The sequence below is a fragment of the Bactrocera dorsalis genome, chromosome 3 (assembly GCF_023373825.1).
Source record: "Bactrocera dorsalis isolate Fly_Bdor chromosome 3, ASM2337382v1, whole genome shotgun sequence".
Classification (NCBI taxonomy): Eukaryota; Metazoa; Arthropoda; class Insecta; order Diptera; family Tephritidae; genus Bactrocera; species Bactrocera dorsalis.
Genome location: NC_064305.1, coordinates 92598020 through 92623019, shown reverse-complemented (window position 1 = coordinate 92623019; position 25000 = coordinate 92598020). Strand labels below are relative to the sequence as shown.

Below are 25000 nucleotides of genomic sequence, written 5' to 3'. Positions count from 1 at the left end.
ACAAGTACATAAATACTGAGTACTAATTCCACCAAATCGCCCTTCATAGGTACATTTGTACTCAAAATTTGTTTCACACGCGACAATCAAATATTCTTTCCAGCTGAGTAAGCATACAATATTCAGATACTTACGGACTTGTTTTTTTAGCTTAAAATAAAATAAAGCCATTCAAAGTTATTGGTTTGGCAACCCAATCTCTTAAAAATCGTTCCAAAATAAAAATGCTTCGACTTCGTTTTCCATTATTTCTTAGTTGTCTTGCTTTCTTGCTATGTGCAAATAGCTGAACAGAGTTGAGAAGTGTACGTGCCATTGGCAAGCCCTGACCTAACCCAAAATGTATAAAAGCATACAAACACATACTTTTTTGCCATTATACCAATCATTCAAATATTCTTTCCATATTCTTTTGATTTTCTTGGGTTTGATTGCAAGCTTCTTCAAAGCGTTTGAACGATTTTCATTTTGCTTGGCTTCTTCGGCTGTTTTCGGAAATATGAAATTGTATTATTTTTTTGAAATTGCTGGTTTGTGGCCGTGACAATGCTGATATATGTAGTTGGATTACAAAAGTATACAACAGAGAGTAAGAACAAGAAAAACAAGTAAGGAAGGGCTAAGTTCGGGTGTCACCGAACATTTTATACTCTCGCATGATAAAGTGATAATCGAGACTTCATTATCCGTCATTTACATATTTGTTTATTTTGGTTCCTAATGTATATATTGCATTATACAGAGAATCAGATGGAATTCAAAATAGCGTTATATCGGAAGAAGGCGTGGTTGTTAACCGATTTCGCCCATATTTCGTACATATTATCAAGGTGTTAAGAAAATATTATGTACCAAATTTCATTGAGATCGGTCGAGTACTTCCTGAGATATGGTTTTTGGTCCATAAGTGGGCGACGCCACGCCCATTTTCAATTTTTAAAAAAAGCCTGGGTGCAGCTTCCTTCTGCCATTTTTTCCGTAAAATTTAGTGTTTCTGACGTTTTTTGTTAGTCGGTTAACGCACTTTTAGTGATTTTCAACATAACCTTTGTATGGGAGGTGGGCGTGGATTTTATCCGATTTCTTCCATTTTTGAACTGTATATGGAAATACCTGAAGGAAACGACTCTATAGAGTTTGGTTGACATAGCTATAGTAGTTTCCAAGATATGTACAAAAAACTTAGTAGGGGGCGGGGCCACGCCCACTTTTCCAAAAAAATTAGATTAAAATATGCCCCTCCCTAATGCGATGGTTTGTGCCAAATTTCACTTTAATATCTTTATTTATGGCTTAGTTATGACACTTTATAGGTTTTCGGTTTCCGCCATTTTGTGGGCGTGGCAGTGGGCCGATTTTGCCCATCTTCGAACTTAACCTTCTTATGGAGCCAAGAAATACGTGTACCAAGTTTCATCATGATATCTCAATTTTTACTCAAGTTACAGCTTGCACGGACAGACGGACGGACAGACGGACGGACGGACAGACGGACGGACGGACGGACAGACAGACATCCGGATTTCAACTCTACTCGTCACCCTGATCACTTTGGTATATATAACCCTATATCTGACTCTTTTAGTTTTAGGACTTACAAACAACCGTTATGTGAACAAAACTATAATACTCTCTTTAGCAACTTTGTTGCGAGAGTATAAAAATTATTACGGTTACACCGAGTCTATAATACCCTTCACAAATATTAAAGATTACTTAGACGAACTTTGATAGATCAGCTACATATATGATATAGTGATTTGATCTGAATAATTTCTTCGGAGATTGCACCGTTTTCTTGGACAATAATCCATGATAAATTTTTGGAAGATATCTCGTGAAATGGAAAAGTTTTCAATTTAAGCACTTAATTCGGTTTGTTCGGTTTGTTCAGCAGCCGTATTCTATAGCGGTCCGATATTTGCCGCTCTGACAAATGAGTAGCTTTTTCTTGGGAGAATTACGTGTAGAAAATTTTAGGTAGGTATATCAAAAACTGAGACATACATATATTAACAGACGAACGAATAGACAAACGAATATGGCTAAGTCCTTTCTCGACGAACAAAAACCAAACTCTATAAGTCACTCATAATTCCCGTCCTGCTATATGGTGCAGAGGCTTGGACGATGCCAACAACTGATGAGTTGACTTTGCGAATTTCGAGAGAAAAGTTCTGCGAAAGATTTACGGCCCTTTGCGCGTTGGTCACGGCAAATATCGCATTCGATGGAACGATGAGCTGTATGAGATATATGACAACATTGACATAGTTCAGCGAATTAAAAGACAGCGTCTACGCTGGCTAGGTCATGTTGTCCGAATGGACCATATCCGGTCAAAACGTGAGATATATAGATATAGTCAATATCATCCCTTAGAACCCCCCATATGATAAATACACCAATTCTGAAATATAAGACCTAAAGTATTTACATATCTTTATACCATATGTACATATGTACATGTGTAATGACGGCGGAAAAAAGTCTAGTTGGTAAACTTAAAGTAGTTATAGCACAAGTTCGACTTTAAATAACCTCAGCCATGTATGTAGCTGTGTATTCTCCTTACATTTCTTAAAATATAACTTATTGCATTAGCACAATTATTGCGCTTGATTTACATTTCAATGTAGTATCGTGATGGTATAAAATATGGTTTTGCATATGCATATACTAAGTACATACAATTAGATGTACATTTTTATATTCCGCTGTAGCAATAAAATTACTTGCACTTAAGTTGTGTGAAAAGTTTTAAATACTTAAGTAATGAAATTCAATGCGAACGTAAAATGTTAAAAATATATCTGCGGTCAAATACAGATCAGTTGTGCTACAAGCTAAAATCAACTCTTTTTGACATACAGACAACAGTTCAAACCTTTTCAAAAAATAGGCCAAACATTTCTAGTTGGATTATAACGCAAAGCCATTGGTTTAATTGAAAGCCATTGGAAAATCTTTCTATAATTGGTATACAATTTTGCTACAAAGTTGCACATTCGTATATGTATGTACATATGTATGTATGTATGTATATGGACCTGCGTATCTATATTGAGGCGTATTTATTTCATATGCTAAGTGAATTTATATCGTTTATGCATATACTATATGTATACATACAATACATACGTATGTATGTGCATATGGATGTAATATACTGGGTGACTGCACGTCGTTGGACTGGATTGTACGCACTTTACAGTCTCAGTAATTAACAGAACCCGTTTCTGGAAGCTTCAAAAACGATACAGACATATCAAACAGCTGTGAACTCTGATATTCGACGATATAAAACACATACATATGTATGTATGTATGAATATGCGGTCTTTTGTATTCGCGATTTGCTGCCGAAGCGCTATACATAAGTACATACTTATTCCAGCAATATCCTCTAGATTAAAGTTGTTTTATTTCATAAACGTAGACATCTCTTAACCCAGCTTTGCTTTTTCGTTTATTGTATACAGCTACGCCCAAAAAAATAGCACACTTAAACATTTTTTTAAATCATGTTTTATTGGCTTTTTTTATGTTTATATTTGGAAACTTACTAAATTTTATAAAAAAAATAAAAGTTAAATTAAATAAAATACTTTCCTTTGCATTTTTTTTTGTTCAACGTTCATTGATTTCGTCTGCACTCACAAACAGCATACTTCCAGAATTCTGTAAAACACAAAACTTTATATGAAATATTGTAAAAAAATGCTATTACTCATTACCTTGTCAATACTTCGTTGTATGACCCCAATTTTTCAAGACATCTTGATATCTTAATATTTATTTTTTATTACCTCGTACATACATACATATGTATTTACTTACATATAAATGATCAGCGTGACGAGCTGTGTCAATTTAGCCATAACCGTCTGTCTGTCTATCTTCCTTTCAGTCCTGCATTTTTTGAGATGTCCATCAGATATTTTGCGCACATCCTTTTCAAACACCACAAGCGTCTGGTCGTACGTGAAAAAATATGAAACACAAGGTTAGTTTTTGGTTGAGAAATAATCAATAAAAATAAATAAATTTTTAACAATGGAGTAAAAACTAATTTCTGATCTGAGATTTCATTCTTTACTATGTACATACATACATACATAAGTACATGTTTGGTGCTTTTATAACTAGTCCAAAAGAAATTCTAAACTAAACAGTATATTTCGTGACTACTTTGATGCTTCATTGCGGGGTACATACGGTAGTGAGTCTGAGAGCTCGCGATTATCGACACTCACTGCTCTTTCTTTTATTAATTGACAAATGCAATCTTCATTTGAGAAGCACAATAATTCAAATCAAATATCTGAGCATACAAGCTTGCTTATCAAGTTGCTCAAGCATCCACGTCGTATTTTAAATGAACGGCTTTTGAGTCTTGTTTATGTTTATAATTTCAGTAATTTGAATAACAAATTGAATTGTAATTAGATGAACGAAAGACGTATGGCTCATAAAGGGTGTCCCAAAATAACGCAATATTGGAATTAAATCGGGTAAATAGCCTCCATGGTTTTTGTCGACATTTTCCATAACTATTCTGCATAAATATGGCTGGATTTCATTGTTGCAACGTTGAATCCCCTCCTTTAAAGCACGCGGGGTTGTGCGCTAAATAACACCTTAATTCGATTAGTGTTAAATCCCACGATTTAGGGGGCAAATTCTGATCACCAAAACGAGAAAGTTGGAAATGTCTCATGCAGTAATTAAAGTGTTTTACGGACCAATTTCAGCAAAAAGGACTGGGTTATCATGTCGCGATACCGAACACTAGTAACAGTCACTTCTGGACCAGTCTTACTTTCCAAAAAATCGAAATATGTCTCCAGCCCGAAATCCACACTAAACAGTAACACGTTGTGGATGCAGAACCCCAAAAGTGGCAATTTTGGCGATTAACAGATCCGAAAAGTCGAAAATGTGTTTCATCGCTGTAGATGAAAAATCAGCGTCCAAGCTTTCATTATTCTTGAAATATTTTTCAATAATAAAGACACGTTGAGTCACCTTTTACGTCCGAAATTGTGGTTATTAGTGGCCGCACAGTCGATGTTACTGACATTGAATGGCCTAGGAATAAAAAGCCGAGTGTGTTTATATGTAATTGATATCAGAATTGTACTTTATTGGTTTGATTATTCAAGTTACTCAAAGGGCACTGTCCATTTTACTCATTTGGTATATACAATTTTGGAAAATTTAGCGTCATCTGTGATTTACTGCTGACACATTTTTGCTGTTGTTGTTGTAGCGGAAGAACACTATCTCCCAATAATTTGGAGGAATAATATCGTATTAACAGTCCTTGGTCAAGTATAAATATGTGTTCGTTCGGGTTACGTAGACCCGAATATCGTGATAACGGATTTGCCCTTGTATTTGCCTTGTTTTACCGCATCAGGAACCAAGTAAGGAAACATATTGTTCATTAATCAATAGATTAAATTTATTCGGTCAGCTGAAGATACATTAATTCTGCTGGTTTCACTAAACCTACCCATGTCATAAGTGTAGAAAATACATACATACATACATATGTATTTATGTATATTGGAAAGTTGAGGAAACTTAAATTTGAAATTGTCCCTATAGAAATTAGCGTTTAGTGAGACATTTCATCAGCTAAGGGCCTCGCAGTAGGTGCTGCCTGTACCGTATAGTCATTTTACATCCCAAAGACCTGTCACTCACTGTATTATCTATAAAAATATGTATGCATGTCTGTATAAATGCATATAAGTATATTTATCTTGAATGTTCTTGTTTATGAGATGTTTGTGTCTCGTGATTTCATATGTATATAGTATATTAATACATTCAAGTACCTTCACATGTTTGGTTAAGTACATACATATGTATGTATGTATGTATGTATGTATATTTATATATCTGTATATCTACTTATTTTCGGTTATAATAATTACTTGCGTGTAGATGAAGCCCAAAAAACAGTTAGTCTATATTTACATATTTGTACAAAAACATCCAACATTGAGGAATTTACATTTCACTGACGTTAATGTTGTGCTGTTTGGCTGTCAGTCAGTCATTCACCGCTATTTTATTATGATGACTGGGGCGCCTAAACTGATTTGCGTTTTTTATTGCATTACGCATGGCGTGGATTAAGGTTGGTTATCTCGATAGTGAGTTACGTATAAAATATATTGTTGAGTGTGTTTGCTTTCCCTTGGTAAGAGAAATTTGGTGAGGCAATGTATGAACATACTCACCACCCACATTTATGCAATCTTCACGCACTTGTGTATACTTCTAGGATGTATGAAGGTCAATTCTTTCTTTGTATGGAAAGCATCAAATTATCATTTTGTTTACTAACCATCTTTATCATCATTCAATAAAAATAAATCTCGTTCAGCGAAATGCAATGGCATACAGCAATAATGCATGGGCAGTATGCTTACATTAGCGGTGCCGGTCGAAACTTCGAGTATCATTTTTATAGTCACCAATTTCGTGGAATGTTTTTGTTTTTGTACCCATTTTGATTCTCTGTTTCATTCGTATTCACCCTAAATGTAGGCAATAATTCAAGTGGCTTAGAATATGATATAGGAAAACATACGAAGTCATCCAATTACCCGCTATTAGGCGCTTAACTAGGTCGGATTCAATAATACATAGTTGACGTCAAATACTTACATAATATATGTATGTAGATAAAAGTATCCATGTATACGCATGTATGTATGTGTATACCAATGTATGTGATCTGTGATTGAGTTTCATTAAGAAACTAGGAGTGTATACACACTTGCATTCATATGAACATAAGTGCATACAACATTTTTAGGAATCCAGTGATTTTGTTTTCATTATGTCATATGCACCATACAAGAGATTCCTTTGTAGGCATCTATCTACAAATATCAGCTGTTGTTGCCGCTGGTAATTTTCCACTGGACACAGAGCGAGTCAAAAACCAGGCGTATGTACATACACTCGTCTATAATGCAAGCAATAAAAAAAATATGCTGCTAAACATGTGCACAAACATACATACTTATTTGATAAAGAAAACACACAATTAGAAAAACAACATCAAAACATTAAAAAGTGGTTCAATAACTGCATGTGGCAAAGTTGCACATACCATATGTACGTACATATGTTTGTAGGCAAGTGTTAACTGTCTTTGAGTAAAACGAACTGGTTATAAACTTCTTCTTCTTTGTTGGAGTAGACACCGCTTAAGCGGTCATAGACGAGTTAACAACTGCGCGCCAGTCATTTCTTCTATTCGATATTTGGCGCCAATTCGAGACATCAAGTGCAGCCAGGTCCTCTCCACCTGATCTCTCCAACGGAGTGAAGGTCTTCCTCTTCCTCTACTTCCAGCGGCGCTTTCTCTTCGATTGAGTGACATATACATACATACATACATACATATCTCATTTGTAGTAATAAAATTAATATTTATAACAACAAAACTAAGGGAGCCTATGACCTTCAAAATAAGGTGCTATTCCAAATTTAATTGTAATCCATTCACGATTTCGTCGAATAATGAACATTGAATTCTTTCGCAACATTTTCAAAATGAACTTTATTCCTTGTTTTATACCGCTTTTAAACCACAATGAACTGGTGAGATTTTGGCAAGGTTGAACTCAAACTTGCTTGCGACTAAGTAAGTGTGTAAGCAATTTTTAGATGGCAATTCCTTTTATCTACATCAGCGTAGTTAATGCATAAAAACATAGGACGAAACAAAACAAAGTGGAATAAGTAAACAAGTGTTGTAATGACGAACATCAAGGAGACGCTGAAGATTTATGGCCATCAAGCTAATTAGATTTGGCGGCTTTGTGGCGTCGAACATTTTGAATGTAGCATATTCAGCAGCAGCAAACAAGGCGGTACTCGAGCACCGCTGGCAAATCGTATTATGTCGCTTAGTGGTCCTTATACGCCCATTTACTCGTTGCACCGCCCTCCACCTTGAGATTAGATTATTCCACCCTATGCTTTTCATCTCAAGTATCCTCAGCGTTGCCGCCACTTTTGCATCAGAGCAGTGAGGATAATCCGAAAGATGATACTTATGTATGTAGACTAGTAAATGTAAACGCTGAATGCAAAATTAAGATTTTAAATTCGCCAAATAACTATTTAATGAAGTCTCAAGAAAATTGGTCGGCAGAATTCGAATTACGTAAATTGTTAAATTGTAGGCAAAATAAACGCAAATTGTAAACTGAACAAAATTGTAATAAAAGGTACATATAGACTTACAACATTGCCTGGAAAACAACAACAAAGTAAATATTGGAAATAGAGATCAAAACAGAAATGACAGTGTATAGCGGGCATAAGCTCCTGCGTAGATGCATTCAGTCACACCCAGTGGTCGTACTTTGTATACACTTACCCTTCTTGTCACCGCACGAAAAGCTGAGGTAGTAGAATTTTTTATTTCAATTTCTAAAACTTACGTCACTCTCAAGTCCAGCGACTGCTGCTCCATGTGACCTGCGTTGTGCCGCACATCAAGCGCATCAACTTCCGTTTTCGAGCTTTATGGCCCATTCAAGAATGCCCACGGTGTGCCTGCAACATATGACATAATACCGATAATATCGGAAAGACTAGAAACATGTATAAAAATAAACGCTTATTTACACGTTCCGACATTTACATAAGCTATTATTATTATTTATACGCTTACATTACACGTTTACAAAAGTTGAGACTGGTATTGTACATAAGTGTGTAAGTATGTGAGTACATTCGAAAATCAAATTAGTGAACGTGAAAATTAAATTAGCCGCTGGTATTGACATTTGACTGGGCCACCAACCAGTTACCGGCGACGCCAAGTTGTTATGGCGCCAGAAGCAGCTGTCAAATGTTATGCTTGTGTACTATTTATACGAGATTTGCTCAAAACGAATCACGAATTGTGTATTTCTTAAGAAAATAATCATTCCCAGATACGCTGGTAGAAGCGTTCTTTCTAATCCTTGAAATTCTTAAAACAGTTATTTTTGGTGATCTTGTTTAGCTCCTCCTTCGATGCAGTTTTTATCTCCTCAACAGTAGCGTATCATCGTCCTTTCATAGGCTTCTTCAGTTTTTCGAAAAAAAAAATAAATGTGGCTAGGTCTGCGGAATTCGGTGATGCGGCACCATTAATGTGATGATTCGCACACAAGCTACGATACTCTTCAGAGCCTTGGCTACGACTGCACGACGATTGGCCAATATTATTTTCTTCACATCATTACTCTTTTCGTCTTTTATTGACGTGCTTCGGGGTCCGGCTCATCGTCATTCATCGCGTGCTAAAAGCTGTCAAAAATTAAATAAATATTCCACATGACGAACCTTATCAGCATAAGTTAAGGATATAAGTACCAACATAACGCCACAAAACATCAAAAATCGAATACATGCAATCAGCGAAATTTCAAAATTCGCAACAGTTTTGTACAAACCTCGTATATGTATATCTATGTGTAAGAATTCATATACATACATATATGTCAAAGTTGTGATTTTTCGAGATTAGCGTCGATTACTTCGAAACATTTACAACTCAAATGTGTGAAAAGGTAAAACTTAGCACTTCGATACAAGCTGAATGTTCATAATTTGTGGAGATGTGGTGCTCGGAGACTTTCTTCTCTATGCTGTTGCATACTCTTAACATGGGTTGTCCTAAAGTGCATCCTGGCTGAATGATCAAGTTGAGAAAAGCGAAAAACGGGCCATTTTTTGGCAGTGTGGCCTACTCAAATTTGGTATATTGAGCTTAATGCACGAAATTCTTGTGCATTACAAATTTGCATTAACACGGGTCAAATGCGCAAGTAAATGTAAATTAAGCCCGCTAATGCAAATTAGCGCTGTCGTCTTGGGTAGTCGAAAAAGCTTTTTCGTATTTTGTCAATAGATCACGTTGCAGTCGTGTATCTCCAGTGCTACCAATCACATTGTGCCATACCATATGGTATTGGAAAAGTGAGATGTTAAGCTTAATTTTCGTTTTTATTTTGAACACAGCTCGTATATTAAAAGAACGGTTCAGGATTTCAATCTAACCCAGGAAAACACTTATAGAGTATATACACACTACATAAAGGGTGATTTTTTAAGAGCTTGATAACTTTTTTAAAAAAAAAAACGCATAAAAAAATCTCATCGGTTCTTTATTTGAAACGTTAGATTGGTTCATGACATTTACTTTTTGAAGATAATTTCATTTAAATGTTGACCGCGGCTGCGTCTTAGGTGGTCCATTCGGAAAGTCCAATTTTGGGCAACTTTTTCGAGCATTTCGGCCGGAATAGCCCGAATTTCTTCGGAAATGTTGTCTTCCAAAGCTGGAATAGTTGCTGGCTTATTTCTGTAGACTTTAGACTTGACGTAGCCCCACAAAAAATAGTCTAAAGGCGTTAAATCGCATGATCTTGGTGGCCAACTTACGGGTCCATTTCTTGAGATGAATTGTTGTCCGAAGTTTTCCCTCAAAATGGCCATAGAATCGCGAGTTGTGTGGCATGTAGCGCCATCTTGTTGAAACCACATGTCAACCAAGTTCAGTTCTTCCATTTTTGGCAACAAAAAGTTTGTTAGCATCGAACGATAGCGATCGCCATTCACCGTAACGTTGCGTCCAACAGCATCTTTGAAAAAATACGGTCCAATGATTCCACCAGCGTACAAACCACACCAAACAGTGCATTTTTCGGGATGCATGGGCAGTTCTTGAACGGCTTCTGGTTGCTCTTCACCCCAAATGCGGCAATTTTGCTTATTTACGTAGCCATTCAACCAGAAATGAGCCTCATCGCTGAACAAAATAAATCGGACGTAAAGCGCGAAACACATTTCGAACCGAACACTGATTTTGGTAATAAAATTCAATGATTTGCAAGCGTTGCTCGTTAGTAAGTCTATTCATGATGAAATGTCAAAGCATACTGAGCATCTTTCTCTTTGACACCATGTCTGAAATCCCACGTGATCTGTCAAATACTAATGCATGAAAATCCTAACCTCAAAAAAATCACCCGTTATATGTATGAGGTATAACTGCAGCAACATAAAAAGGATTCCCTTTGCAACTGTCCATTATATAAATTAAAGTGAAATTCGTATGTGGGTGGTTAAGCAACGGCTTTGTATATACATAAGTAGATTATATGAGGCTTTCTCTTTTAGAGAATCTCTTGCGTTTGCATATTCCCATTCGCAATGTCATGAGACCCCAGAAGCATTTTTTATGTGATATACGAAACAGTTGCTGGTTGCTGCATTGTAATTAACACAAAATGCAAACGAATTCTAAATAAATTCATATTTGTATTCATTCCACACTTTTTTGTTCGGCCTCCGCTGAAAAGCTGCAACTTAGCACAGCATTGTTATAATACTGGGCCTATCGTTATGAATTATGTATGGAAAGCATACCAGCATGCATATCTTCAGACACGTGGTGACACACAGTATAGTATTGTTCTCCCCTTGGCGTAGCTCTCGGCTAGACAAAGAATTTTGTAACATTTCACTGCAACAACGTTGCGCGCTCTCAAAAGTGTGCGGATTATGAGCACTCAACTCATTAGTATAAAATACATACACATGGTTTGAAATATAACAGCAATGGAATAAAATAAAAATCCGATTTTAATTTTACAAAGTGCTTCGGTTAAAAATAAAATTTGTGAAACCTGTAATGCCGTATACAAGTATTTATTAGTATTTGCCAGCTCTGCAGTTCCAAACCAATATTTTCTGCCTACAATATTCGCCTTTTTGGGATAACATACATATGTATCTACATATGTATGAGTGTGTGCTCTTGTTCTTTTTCTATTCACACATCATCGATTAACCAGGATTTTTTACATAAGTATTTCTTTTATGGAAAGTTCGGTAATGAGATGAGATTGCATATTTTTCCTTGAGTCTCACCTTGCTTAGTCTCACGTTGTATTGATTATCACCGCCAACCTCCCCAAAAGAGTGCTTGCTATGTGTTGGGGCAGAAATTCAATTTGGGAGGTAGAACGCCTTGATTGTTTGACCCGTTGGAGGATTTACGAGACAGCGGATTGGCGAATGTTGCGCCAGCTAGAGTATGTCAACATAAGATGACCTCATTTTCACAGCAATTAAGTTCAGCTTTATAAATTTATTATTTAGCCAAAGTAAAATCTGTGGGAATGTTTAATGTTGTCGGCATCTTTTCATTTGCAGTGTAGATTAAACCAAAATTATTGCAATGAGAATAATTCAAAAACAAGCAGATATTTTAGGATAACAGTTTTATTGATTTATATGCTCGTAAATACTTATAAAATTGACAAGGTCATGTAAATATAAATTTTATATATATATTTACATTTTTCTGTCGACTGGACCTTAATGTTTCAATTTATAGGCCGCAGTTACAGGTAATTGACGCCATTCTGCATAAATATTGCAGAAGTATGTATTTGTGTAAGTGTGAGTACAAAGTAAAAACAAAGTACTTCAAATATAAATACATATAATGTAGATACGGGCATATGTTCAATAAAATTATGGGGTATTATTCGCCATTCCAAATTTCGTACAAAAACTAAATGTGGGTGGAGATCTATGTAAGTTCATTTGCGGTTAAATAAAGCCTGTAAGATCGGTATTGCATTGGTCATATACAGTTAAAAATTAGACTTCCAGTAGGATTAATTTTATTTCCGAATTTAGGCGTGTCGGTAACAGTTAATATTAATACTGTTTCATTGATACCCACAAGCGATATATGTTAGTATGTGTATGGTATAGTAGGAGATCCAGATGAAAAAATTAGCTCGATTATTTTATTCGAAGAGTCGAAGAGTGTAGCACTTTTTTGGCAATCAAAAAAAAGTTAAATATTGAATAAGACTGAAAGTAAACTTTGAGATTCATCCATAGAACCATCATTTCATTTCAATAAATCGACTTATATACAAAAATACATACAACCAAAATTAAAGAATTACTTTAAGAATTGTTGTTTTCATTTGTTGAATGCACTGAGGAACACAAAAAGTATCTTCTTATGTCCTATGTATGTTGAACAGTTGTTTTATTTTGAACTGAAATTTCATTTTTTGATCTAAAAATAATTTTTCAGCATAAACAAGCTCTTTTTTTAAACCGTGCCCAATTTGTCTTTCTTTTCCCATGTACATACACATGTATACGAGTATAACTATATAACCTGATACAACTTATGAACATTAAGGTACATATGTGTAGACTTGCAATAATCGTTTGTGTATATACCGTTGCACGCCTTAAAATAAACGGAAAAGTTACACACGAGCCACAGATGGATTAGCACCTTCTTACGATTGCCCCACCCATCCGCTTCATGCGTTTTCTGACTAATTAAGTGATTCCAGATCACTTGCATAGCACTCACGAATACAATAACAATGCTAAGCATTACAGCAAGGCTCATGTTTCTACTAAGCTTACGCTCAATTAACTCTGCGGTTAATGTGGTTTGACATCAATCAACTAAATAAAAATGAAATGGAGCTCTACTCTTGTTGTTGCTGTTACTATATTGTTTTTGTTTTAGGCGGGTTACTGCATTAATAGATTGACAATTTAAGTTAAAAATGTTAACAACAACAACGTTCAACAAAATCCTAAGTTCATGTCATTATTATACCTCTTGGCTTGGTACATAAAGAAAGCATTTGCAATAAAATTAAATATTTCGAACACTTTCTCCCTCTTCAAATTTTTAAATAAATGTGCCTTTCACTTTGTAACATACATACATCAGGTGCCTTTGGTTCGTTGATTGCCGATCCCATCCAATGCATTCGTATCCTAAGTTACATAGACCGAATTAGCTCTAGTTGGCGAGAACCCCCTTTAACAAATAAACAACTAACTATTCGGATTCTTCGCAATTTAGTTTTATTTTTAACAAGTAATCGCTGTATCAGGTATACGTATATGGGAGCTAAGTAAGTATTGACCCGATTCAACACATTTTTGTCGCACGGACATGCCATTGTGAGACAAGATTATCCCTAAATTTCAATTATATATCTCACATATTGACCTACATTTGCGGTAAAAGTCAGCAATAGGTACTGGAGTCCAAATATTCAGTACCTAGAGACTTGAACAGTTTTAGTTGGATTAAAACAGTTTTTGGTCATAAAATGGCATACCCTTAATACAGATGAATATTACGCACCAAATTTTGTTGAAATAGATTAGGTGAATCACGAGATATGTATGTGATTTCACCTAAAAGTGGACAGTGCCAACCCCATCGTCTAATTTAAACCTCGGCCCCTTTCACGGACAGATGGAAGGACAGACAGATAGTCACCCCATGCAAAATTGTCCTGTATTCATTTTCCAACGAAGGGAGGAGAAGGTATCACTCATGCAAGCACTCGTATAACCCAATTGCAAAGAGCAACTTTGTCAACAGAAATAGCATTCGCATTCGCATTCAGTGTAATTAAACGTGCCCTTGGAAGTTTATTTTATGCCTGTCCTTCCTACAGACCAAATAACCATGGAATAAAATAAAAAGTAATGATATACCTGCAGTATCTATCAACTTAAAAGAATGTAACGTATTTGGAAAATATAAAAATATATTAAATTAAGTATATATACTTTATTATACTGGAGAGGAAACTGGCAGTTGCCTGAATTTTGCATTTCTTTATACCATTACATAATACAGAAGCCAGGAGTTGATAACCAGTATGATAGGTTGGAGGTTTGGATGAAATATGAAAAGGTAATATATAATTCAGTCAATTGAAGTTCTCGGATTTCTATACTAGCATTTACCATACCATAACAGAACAAACATTTGCGTTGAGATACCTTATTTCAATTAAAAGTGGAACTATTTTGATGTACAGGTATTTAAAATTTTGCTTTGGCTGTTATATGATTATTGTACTCAAGTATGTGCACACATGACTCTTATCGCGTATAGTGTTCCAGATAATAAAATATATACGCACTTTTAACAGCATTACACCCGATATGAACATACAAATAAATATACATACATACGTATTGAAACGACAAAGGACCTCTGAAATATGCAAGTCGTAAATAGTGGAATAAAATTCTCGCTTTATTAGACAATTAAATAATTTTTATATTTTGTACTGTATTATTGTTATTAGAGCAAGTGAAGCAATCATTTAGTGCTCGAAAACCATATCATGAGATCTAATTATTGGAGGCTAATTTATTATACGAGGGTTGCCTTTTATATTTCATGCTTAGAGAGTAAAAACAAATAATATTCATCGAAAATTGCTTTATTGTTTTACAAAATATTTTCCATTAAGATCTTTGAACCAATTGTCGAAGCACTTTTGCCACTCTTATTGAGGTATCTCGAGCCATGCATTCTGAACGCTTTTTACGGGCATACATTTATATTTTGTACTGTATTCGGGGCCAAGTCAAGACTTTACGGTGCTTTACTCATCAAATCGATGCTTTGAATGCTCAAAAATCCAGATGTTTCACTCGATGGGAGAGAGCTCGCATTGTCATCATGAAGAGTGATCCGTCTTCGGCGGAGAGACAATTGCCAATCAAATGGTTGTACCTCTCAGAATTTACTGTTCTACATTGTGCAATTGATATGGTTGCGACATGTTCAGTTTTTCCAAAGTATCTCAATCTCACGATAGATCACATGACGACCTCGCATTAACAGTTTGCGCATAATAAAGTTTTTTGTTGTCAGATTCCAACACTATAAAAAAAAACCTACAAACGTATTATATTTATTGCCCATGATTCTTTGTTTGCCAATTTCTGCAATAACTTATCAGCGCAGTAAGGTACCTCAGTACCTGCACAGTGATGAGTAGACTCACATAAACCTGCGCGATTGCTTGCGAAAGCCTTTGAAATATAAGTATGTAAAGATAAGCGTTGCGATAAGTTATCTGTATGTCTTCTATATCTTATCAATAAACTGCGCCACTAATCGTTCTTTAGACATTAATTCACCGTTACGAGTATTTACTAAAGTACCCGTACCTGTCCAAGTGCTCACACGGTTTAGGTACTTGGAAACGTTGGAACAGTACAGTAAGTGAAACCTCTTTTGTTCGAAATAAATTTTATACATAAAAACAAATAACTAGTTAAGATATTGATTTTGTTTCGAAAAATTCAGAGAGACAAGTAGTGGTTCCTGTTATGTCCCGCACATTATTCTGTTTATTTAGTCAAATCATCAATATCAGAAATATCAATATCAGTCTCAAAATGTAAAATTACAGAATTGTAGATTGGACCAATAGCAATCGGTAACTCATTTCGTTAAATATATGTATTCATATGTACTGTACATACACTATATCTTACGTTTATATATTTCCCGAATTTAGTTGCCTTGACCTATAAAAAGTTAATTTATAAACGTATGCGATTATATTTGGAGTGTTCGAAAGTCATAAATATCAAATGTATAGACATGATTGTATAGTTAATGTGGCGTGTTCAAACTAATGAAATTTACACATTTGAGAATTTTTTAATATCGTTCATTTACATGCATAGTTTCATAACTCAAAAAGTCGATTTTTAACGAGAGCGGTTTAAAGTCATCAATTGTCTCTTATTTAGCAAATATGTTTGTATAAAGCATAAGTTCATTGAATAAACTAAAATATATTAAATAAAATTCTGGGCATAAATGGACTAAAAAGTGTGTACTAAAGCTTTTTCTTGATCAATGACGTTACTTGCTAAAATATAAAGCAATTCCGCTGACATAAGTTAAATGTGTCGATATTGCTGAGAAAAAGTCGTAAAAAATGTATAGTAATTACATTTTTACCAATATCGTTATAGTACAAAATATCTCGTTCTACCTACAAAAACAAGCAATAATTAACTCACCAAGAAAATAATGAGAGATTAGAGGCTTCATTCGTCGAGCAGCTTTTTGGAGAGAAAAGAGGATGAGGAAAATTTTAGATCGATATCTCAAAAATAGTTCGTTCAGTTTTTGAGATATCGATATTTTGAGTGCTTATATACAGAAACACAGACAGGCGGAGATAACTAAATCACTTAATAAATATTTTATTTACACAATTTTTCACAATAATTAACACGAAATACTCACTCCAATCCACGAAATGCAAGACCACCTGGTCCTCACATTTTCGCAGGAACGCTTTTTTGCGTGGGTATACAAATTAAATTCAGCACATTTATGCGATTGCGATTGTTATACCACCCTAATTACAGCTAACTACAACAATAAATACATATGTGTGAATAAATCGCAGATTAGTATATGAATATGACTATTTTTTATGGCTTTACGCAATCGGAACGAAAATTATCACATATCAACCAGTGTGAGTACCACTTGCACCTACTGTAGTCATTTAAACACACTTGAAAGGGATTTCTCAAACATGTGTCAATTTCTCTAATTTTCAAGTTAACTGTTCCATATTTCCATAAATCAAAAGCTCATCAGATATGTTAATCAAATCTAAAGTATATTTATTTATTCTTTAAGAATATGTATCACCTACTTATTACTGTATGCAATATAACTTTTATTACAACAAATACGAATCGGCCGATATAACAACGATGGTGCGAGAGCTAATTCGAGTTTCTTAGAAGAAGCGGCCTCTAAAACATTGTAGAGCATACCACAAATTCAAGATAAGGTATCGCATAGAGACATAATTCAAATAACGCAACTTTAAAATGTTATATTTTTTTATTGGCGCACCGCCATATATGTAATTATACTCTTGCAACTTTTTGCTCCAAAGTATAATAATTTTGTTGACGTAACGGTTGTTTGTATTACCTAGTTGCATATATAAATATGTATTAAATAGTCAGGATGACAAGACAAGAGATATGGTAATGCCATAACTATGTATGTAAGCACTAAATTAAGATATACTATAGAACTGTAATTGGAGGTACCTGTAGGCAAAAAAATTTTCAAAAGTGGGCGTCCCCGCCCTCTAATAGGTTCAATGAATATATCTCCTAAACCATTAAAGCTACAATAACCAAATTCGCTTAACAAATATTATAAGAACTTCCGCCGACAGTGTGAAAGTGGATGAAATTTGGATGATAACTACTAAAAGCGCGATAGATCAGTATCTAAATACGCAGAGACATTAAATTTTATTCTCGAGATCGTAGGAGAGAGCTGTAAAAAAGTCTTAATCAAATTTTGATAATAGGCGTAGCACCACACTCCTTTAGGTTAAATCCGATATCTCGGGGTTTCCTTGATCGATTTTGACAAACATCATCACATGCCATTCTTCGGACATTCTCATGTTACTGCGAGAAAATGAGCGAAATCGGTCTGCAACCACGCCTACTTCCCATATAACACAATTTTAAATTTCATTTGATTCTTTAACTATCCATTATATTGTACAAACGAAGTAATTTGAAATGTGTCACCTTATGACCAAAAATTTGTCCAAATCGAACCAAAACTGTCCAAGTCCCTAGGTACCGAATACATGGACCCCAGTGCCTATTGTTGACCTTTTACCTAAATTGTCGGACAATATGTGAGATATACAATTAAAATTTGGAATCCTCTCCTTATGATAGTATGTCTGTGTGTTAAAAGTGGGTTGCATCGGGTCAATACTTCTCTTAGCCCCCAAAAACCTAATAAACAGATTTTCGAACATCCGGATGACTTTATACTGCCTATAGTATATTAGCCAATATATGATTTATCTTAATAAAATTGAGAGATCGGGTTTTCTTAATAACGGTGCCTATTTGTTAATGAATAAAATCGAGTTATAAGGCCCCATATAAGTAAAAAGCCTTATGTACCTGAAGGCTTCAATCCTTACAAGTTGGAAGTTGAGTATGAAATGTTCGGTTATACCCGAACTTAGTCCTTCCTTATTTGTTATAAATTGCACTCTTATACCAAGCAATTTCCTTAAGCAGTATGAAATAATTTCGAAATGCAGCAAAATCTAACCCCGAAATATCACTCTCGCACTATGAGCATAAGACAGTGAGGCGCGTGGCCCTTTGTTAAATACATAAACAACAATCGCCTTCATAATCATAGTGGAACACACAAAACAATCAGAGAAAATAGAAATAGTAACTAAATCACCATCGCTCAAGTTTTACAATAGTCGAACGAACCCACATATGTATATTTATATGTTCGCATAAAATGACGTTCGCCGATAAGAACAGTTATTAAATTAGTGTCAGCAACTATAAGCAAATAAATGAACACTTAAAAATAGGCACACACGCTTCCACATGAGAAATTAAGCAAATAGAATTGAACGGCGACCGAGTTCAATGAGCTGCTCGTTCAGCCAGTAGACTAATCTCAGGAATGAAAAATGATATTTCAAAATTATTCCAAAACCCACAAATGACAACGATTTGTCGTTGAAACAACAAAGCTTTTTCACGCAATCAGTGTACAGTGAAATTCCTCATAATCGGACACCCACCGTCACATTGTTTTTTCCGGCTAAGGGAGCTGTTCACATAAGGGGGAGTGGATTTTGTTTAAAACGTGTTTTTAGAGTCCGAAACTACAATTCAGAAATATATTTCCACTGCACAAACAAAATGAATGCGAACTAGTATCTACCAGAAGAGATTTAATGACAATTACATATCGCTCATTTGCTGCAAGACCGGCATAAGTCAAAAAAGTCGATTATCCAGAAAACGCGTTTAAAGTTTTCAGCTGACTACTACCTTACACGGTGACTCCAACCTTACACCTCTTCTCAAGCGGAGCATATAAGAGGTATTCATATGAATTTTTCACTCAACATGAAGTATAATATAACGAACAATTCTGCAACATTAACTCAAAAATTACGTTTTTTGATTTATGTCGGTCTTGCAGCAAATGAGCGATATGTCGTTAGTTTCCCTTGAGCCACAGCGCAAGTTAATTGGTTTGCTGTGTATTGTTTTGAAAATCTACTTCAAAACACCACAAATTAATAAAACTTAAAAAAGCGGGAATTATTGAAGTCTTGACCGTTTATCAAATATAATTTGAAAGAGATATTACCAAAATAGTATCCATGTCCGGTCATTGGTATGTACTCATATCCGGTTATAGGAATTGTTTTTATATGAAAATATAAAGAATTTTGTTCAGTTCTCATACTGTCCGGTTGTGAGGACTGTTCGTATTGGAGAATTTTACTGTACATACATTAGACCTCACCTCAATAAACACTTTTTTGTTTAATTAACGTTTAAACGATGCAATAATTAGATCGCGAAATTCAAACAGAAATGGCGCTTTGAAAAATCAATTTAGAAAAAGGCCAAAACAGTCCTTTTTAGACTAGTTTATTTTTAGTTCCAAAAAGTTTATGTCAAACTATGAAATTTCTGACAGGCCCCAGTTTAGTTTGTTGTTTCACTGGAGGGGCACTCTAGCCATGTCGATTTCGCTTCCCTTCTGCGAACACCCGATCTTTCCAACGTGTAAGCTTATCATCATCTTTACACACTCACACAAACGCGCACTAGTAGATATGCATAGGCCTTTGTTATGGTTTTATGGAGAATAGTTTTTTGCGGCGCTTAGTCGATCTAATAACGCGCTGAATTATTTCAGTCTTGTTATACGGTTCCTCGCAGCATGGAGTAAGCCTATAAGATAGTCCAATCGGCGGTTAACAGTAAGAAATGCACATGACGAAACAGATTTATTGCAGAATGCCGGTAAGGCAACTGCGGCGTTGAGTGAGACAATAACTCTTCGGGCAGTAAAACATCCTCGGGTTTCTTGGGTGTTAGTGAATGAGTATACGTGGACCGGAATCGGAACGAATTTAATGTAACAACATGAATGATATATGGTCATGATCTTTTCATAAAGTCGCGGCTGTAACGATAAAGGATAGAAAATAATTTTATTTTTAGACCAAGTCACGTGGTGTGGATGTGTTGCAGAGTTTAAGGTGCTAGTGTATGTGAAATTTTTTATTTGTACTTAATCAAAGGTGATATGTATGTATGTATGTATGTAAGCATATGATTCTTAAGACATGTTAAACATTAAATTAATTTATTAATTAATATATTATTTATTTACAAGCAACTCATAAAACTACTATTTTTTTTTTTTTTGTATATTTAACTATCAACTTTATGTACATACATACTCTTAATGAATGAGGTTACAGAGATAAGCTGTGATATATGGCTTTAATACTGATATAAACAAATATTTTTTTTTTTTATTTATTGAGTCTCCTTGTTCAAAGCCTAACAACAAGTAATACAAACTTAAATCTAGTTGAAACTAGACAAGCTCAAGGTTCTAGTGAAATGAAAATGGTAAAAGTAATGTTTTAAGTCTGAAAAGCGGAATCTGCTATTTTTGAAGTAAGGGTATTTCAAGTCTACGATTTTGTATGTAAACAGTTTATTAATTGTACGCCTAATCAGACTAATATTTGGAAATAGCGAAAAAATTTACTGGCGTAGATACCGAGCATTGAACTTCGCATATAAATATTTCCAAAAGCGAAATCGTCAAATCGCCAGACGGGTTTTGATTGAGAGAATGCAATATTGGCATACGTTGTTATCTTTGCATATTCACAGTATTGTGCAAAACTAAAGCAGCTTACGGTGCATTTATTTTGTATTTACATTCGTTTGTCGAAGAATTTTGTTATGAAAACAAGAAAAAAAGGTTAACCGAAGCTATAATATCATTCACAGGTGCTTTTTTTATAGCATAAAAGAGAACAAAAAGATCTTTGTCTTAATTTTGGTCGGTCAGTTTATAGGGAAAGCATATCTGATCGATATGCAGTGAAATTCCCGAATTCAGACAGTCCTCATAACTGGACAGCTGCTATAACTGGAGAAAATTAATTACATTTTCATACAAAAACAATTCCAATAACCGGACATAGACACTATTTTGGTAATATCTCGATCAAAATATCTCTGATAAGCGGACCAAATTTCATAAAATATTTCAAAAAAATGCGCACAGCTTGTAGTTTCAGTTTTTCTTCATGATGATGACACCAAACCAATTGACTTGCGCTTACGAAGTCTGGCTTGTGGTGTCTCAAGGGAAGCTAAGGGTATAATTGCCATTCATTCCCATCTGGGTGATTATGGTTCGCATTAATTATATTTGTTCAGTGGAAACATAGTTCTGAAATGCAGTTCTGACTATATGAATACGGCTTAAACACAGTCCACTTCCCCATATGTGGACAGATGTCTTCACCGGACAAGACACTGCAATGCAGATCTTTTATCAATAAGAAGTAGCAGAATGTATACTTAGCCAAACCCAGCACATCAAAGAAACTTCCGGAAATGAAAAAATTACACCAAAATCAAACTCGCATCTATATATGTATGTACATATCGCTCATTTGCTGCAAGACCGGCATAAATCAAAAAACGTGATTTTTGAGTTAATGCTGCAGAATTGTTCGTTATATCTTACTTCATGTTGAGTGAAAAATTCATATGAATACCTCTTATATGCTCCGCTTGAGAAGAGAATATATTTCCTGTTTTCCGTGTAAGGTTGGAGTCAGTTGAAAACTTTTAACGCGGTTTCTGGAAAATCGATTTTTTTGACTTATGCCGGTCTTGCAGCAAATGAGCGATATACATAAGTTTGTATCTTTATGAAGATCCTGCTTTAAAAGGACACATAGATATTTAGAAACACCGTTATACCCATTTTACTAAACCATTCCTTTTATAATAGTATAGTATATACATATATAAATTTAATATTCCGCGGGTGTTGCCAATAATTTGATTGCATAAATGCATAATGTTTCAAATATTGTATAATCGGAAAATGCCAAAGCAATATACGTACACACATACTTATGTACATACATATATCCATTTAAAATCAATAATTAAAAACAAATGAAAAATCTGTTACTTATGTTTGATTTTACCGTTCTTTACAGTGATCACCAAAGAACTGCAGTGCAAAGAACAGAGCATCATCAGCCACCAGCTTATCGGCGCTTATTAGCCACTTCCAACGAGCTCGTCAACTATACTTTCGCAATTTATTTTGCTACTTTGTAGAAAAAAACCCGATTTTCAACAATGAACCCGACGCAGCAAGATTGCCAGTGTATTTGACACACACCAAATAGATGTGGTAACAAAAGAAAAATAACAAAAACAACGCACTGAAAAAGACGCAGTTGAATTGCAAAAGTCAACATAAATATAAATAAAAATAAATCTTACACACTTATTAGATAAACAACACTGCTGTGAGACAGTCGCGAAGAAAAAATTTGAATTCTTTTTATTTTGTTTTTTATTTTGTTCTCGGTTTTTTTTACTAAAACAAAATAATGCAATAATCATAAAAAACAGAAATCTTGCAAAAAAATTTAATGTAAAATACTTTGAGCCATTTTTGGTGAACTTTACGAGTATATATTTTTAATTGGTCAATACGCTCAGCCAAGGGAAATCTACCTGCCGCATGTGGATTCTATCGGTGCTTGTAATTCTGCCAAAGACGTTGTTGGAGCGGACGACGCCGCACTGCAATAGTGCAACCAAATTCAAAGCGAAGCTCGTCAGACACCAATTGTCAGCAGAAATAGTTGCAGCAAAAACGCCAGCAAAATCAACATTCGTAGCCGCCTTAGCGCCCAGCAGCAGCAGCAGATACAAAAAGAACAACAATAACAGTAGCAGCAGCAGTGTAGCAGAAACAACTGTAGCCTTTAACCCAAAGCAATATTCTAGCCAATTAATAGACGAGTGTGTGCCCATCGCATTTTTAGTATCCACATCGTTGTCGCCATCGACGGTGTCTTCGTTATTCATCGACATTGTATTTATTTTCATTGCGTCGCTTATTAATTTACGCGTCCAACATTTCCTCCACAACGCGGTTAAATCGAAGTTAGTATTCTTGATGAATGACTTTCGCATAAAATCACTTTATAAGCCAACTACAACAACAACAACAACAGCAACAGTAGCAACTGACAGTGGAACAGAATTAACTGTAATATTATCAAAAATATTAAGAGCTATTAGAACAGTGATAGAAAACAATAATAATAACAACAATAGCAGCAACAGCAATAATATAATAAAATCTATAATCGAGACAACAACAACAGCGTTAACCAATCAAATCCCACGCATCAGTGAAGCTATCCCTGAAGCCCCCCTATATTCATTATTACCATCAGTAAATAACCAAAACAACATCACGGTGGCCGCCTTTGTACAATTACGGCTTTTTAATAATAACTCCTTCTCGTCGAACAATCATCGTACTTACAATAACGGCAGTAAATCGAATAAAGTATTTCTACACTATACACCACGTGATCCGCGTTTAAGAAACTCCAGTGAAAATCAAGAGATTTTTATCAATAAACACCAGTTCGATAGTGTTAGTGAATTGAAAATAACTGAAGATTTATGCGCTTATGGCGAAGTTATCGGAGGTACCTCCGCAATAATAATACAAATTATTAGTGCTAATTTACCAATATACTGTGATTGTAATAAAATTATTAATTGTTGTAAACCTACGTGTAATATTAATAAAACTAATAATAGCAAATTTGAAAGTGAAAGTGCGAGTGCGAGTAACAACTTAAACATTGGTGATCATTCACGTAGTAAAACTATTTCGGCTGTCAACTCTCACAAACTAATATACTATAAGAAGATACAAAAGCAAACACAAAACCCGACCGCAGAGTCACACGAAGTGGAAAATAAGTTCTTGAGGTAAGTCTGCCCATTTATAGTATTGGACTTAGCTTAGAAACGTTTTCTCTTTAATTTTCAAATAAAGTTTCGATTGAGAAATCATTGTATATATATCTTTAAAATATCCTTATTTGATAACGAAAATCGTCAAGAAATTTCAGACGACATTGTTCCGTTAGTAATTTATAGA

At 34.9% G+C, this 25000-nt stretch overlaps 1 protein-coding gene across 4 annotated transcripts; it reads left to right on the top strand.

Moving 5' to 3' along the window:
• The first annotated feature begins 3729 nt into the window (after positions 1-3729).
• LOC125777437 (uncharacterized protein DDB_G0267764) lies at positions 3730-24860 on the top strand. 4 transcript variants are annotated; one of them, XM_049452333.1, is made up of 2 exons: positions 3730-4006; positions 23019-24860. In XM_049452333.1, exon 2 carries the CDS (start codon positions 23555-23557, stop codon positions 24830-24832), a length of 1278 nt encoding a protein of 425 aa, XP_049308290.1. In that variant the 5' UTR covers positions 3730-4006; positions 23019-23554; the 3' UTR covers positions 24833-24860. The 4 variants fall into 4 exon arrangements, with proteins under 4 accessions (XP_049308290.1, XP_049308291.1, XP_049308292.1 ...); XM_049452334.1 differs by lacking the exon at positions 3730-4006 and adding an exon at positions 15476-16122; XM_049452335.1 differs by lacking the exon at positions 3730-4006 and adding an exon at positions 20464-21017.
• The last annotated feature ends 140 nt before the right edge of the window (positions 24861-25000 follow it).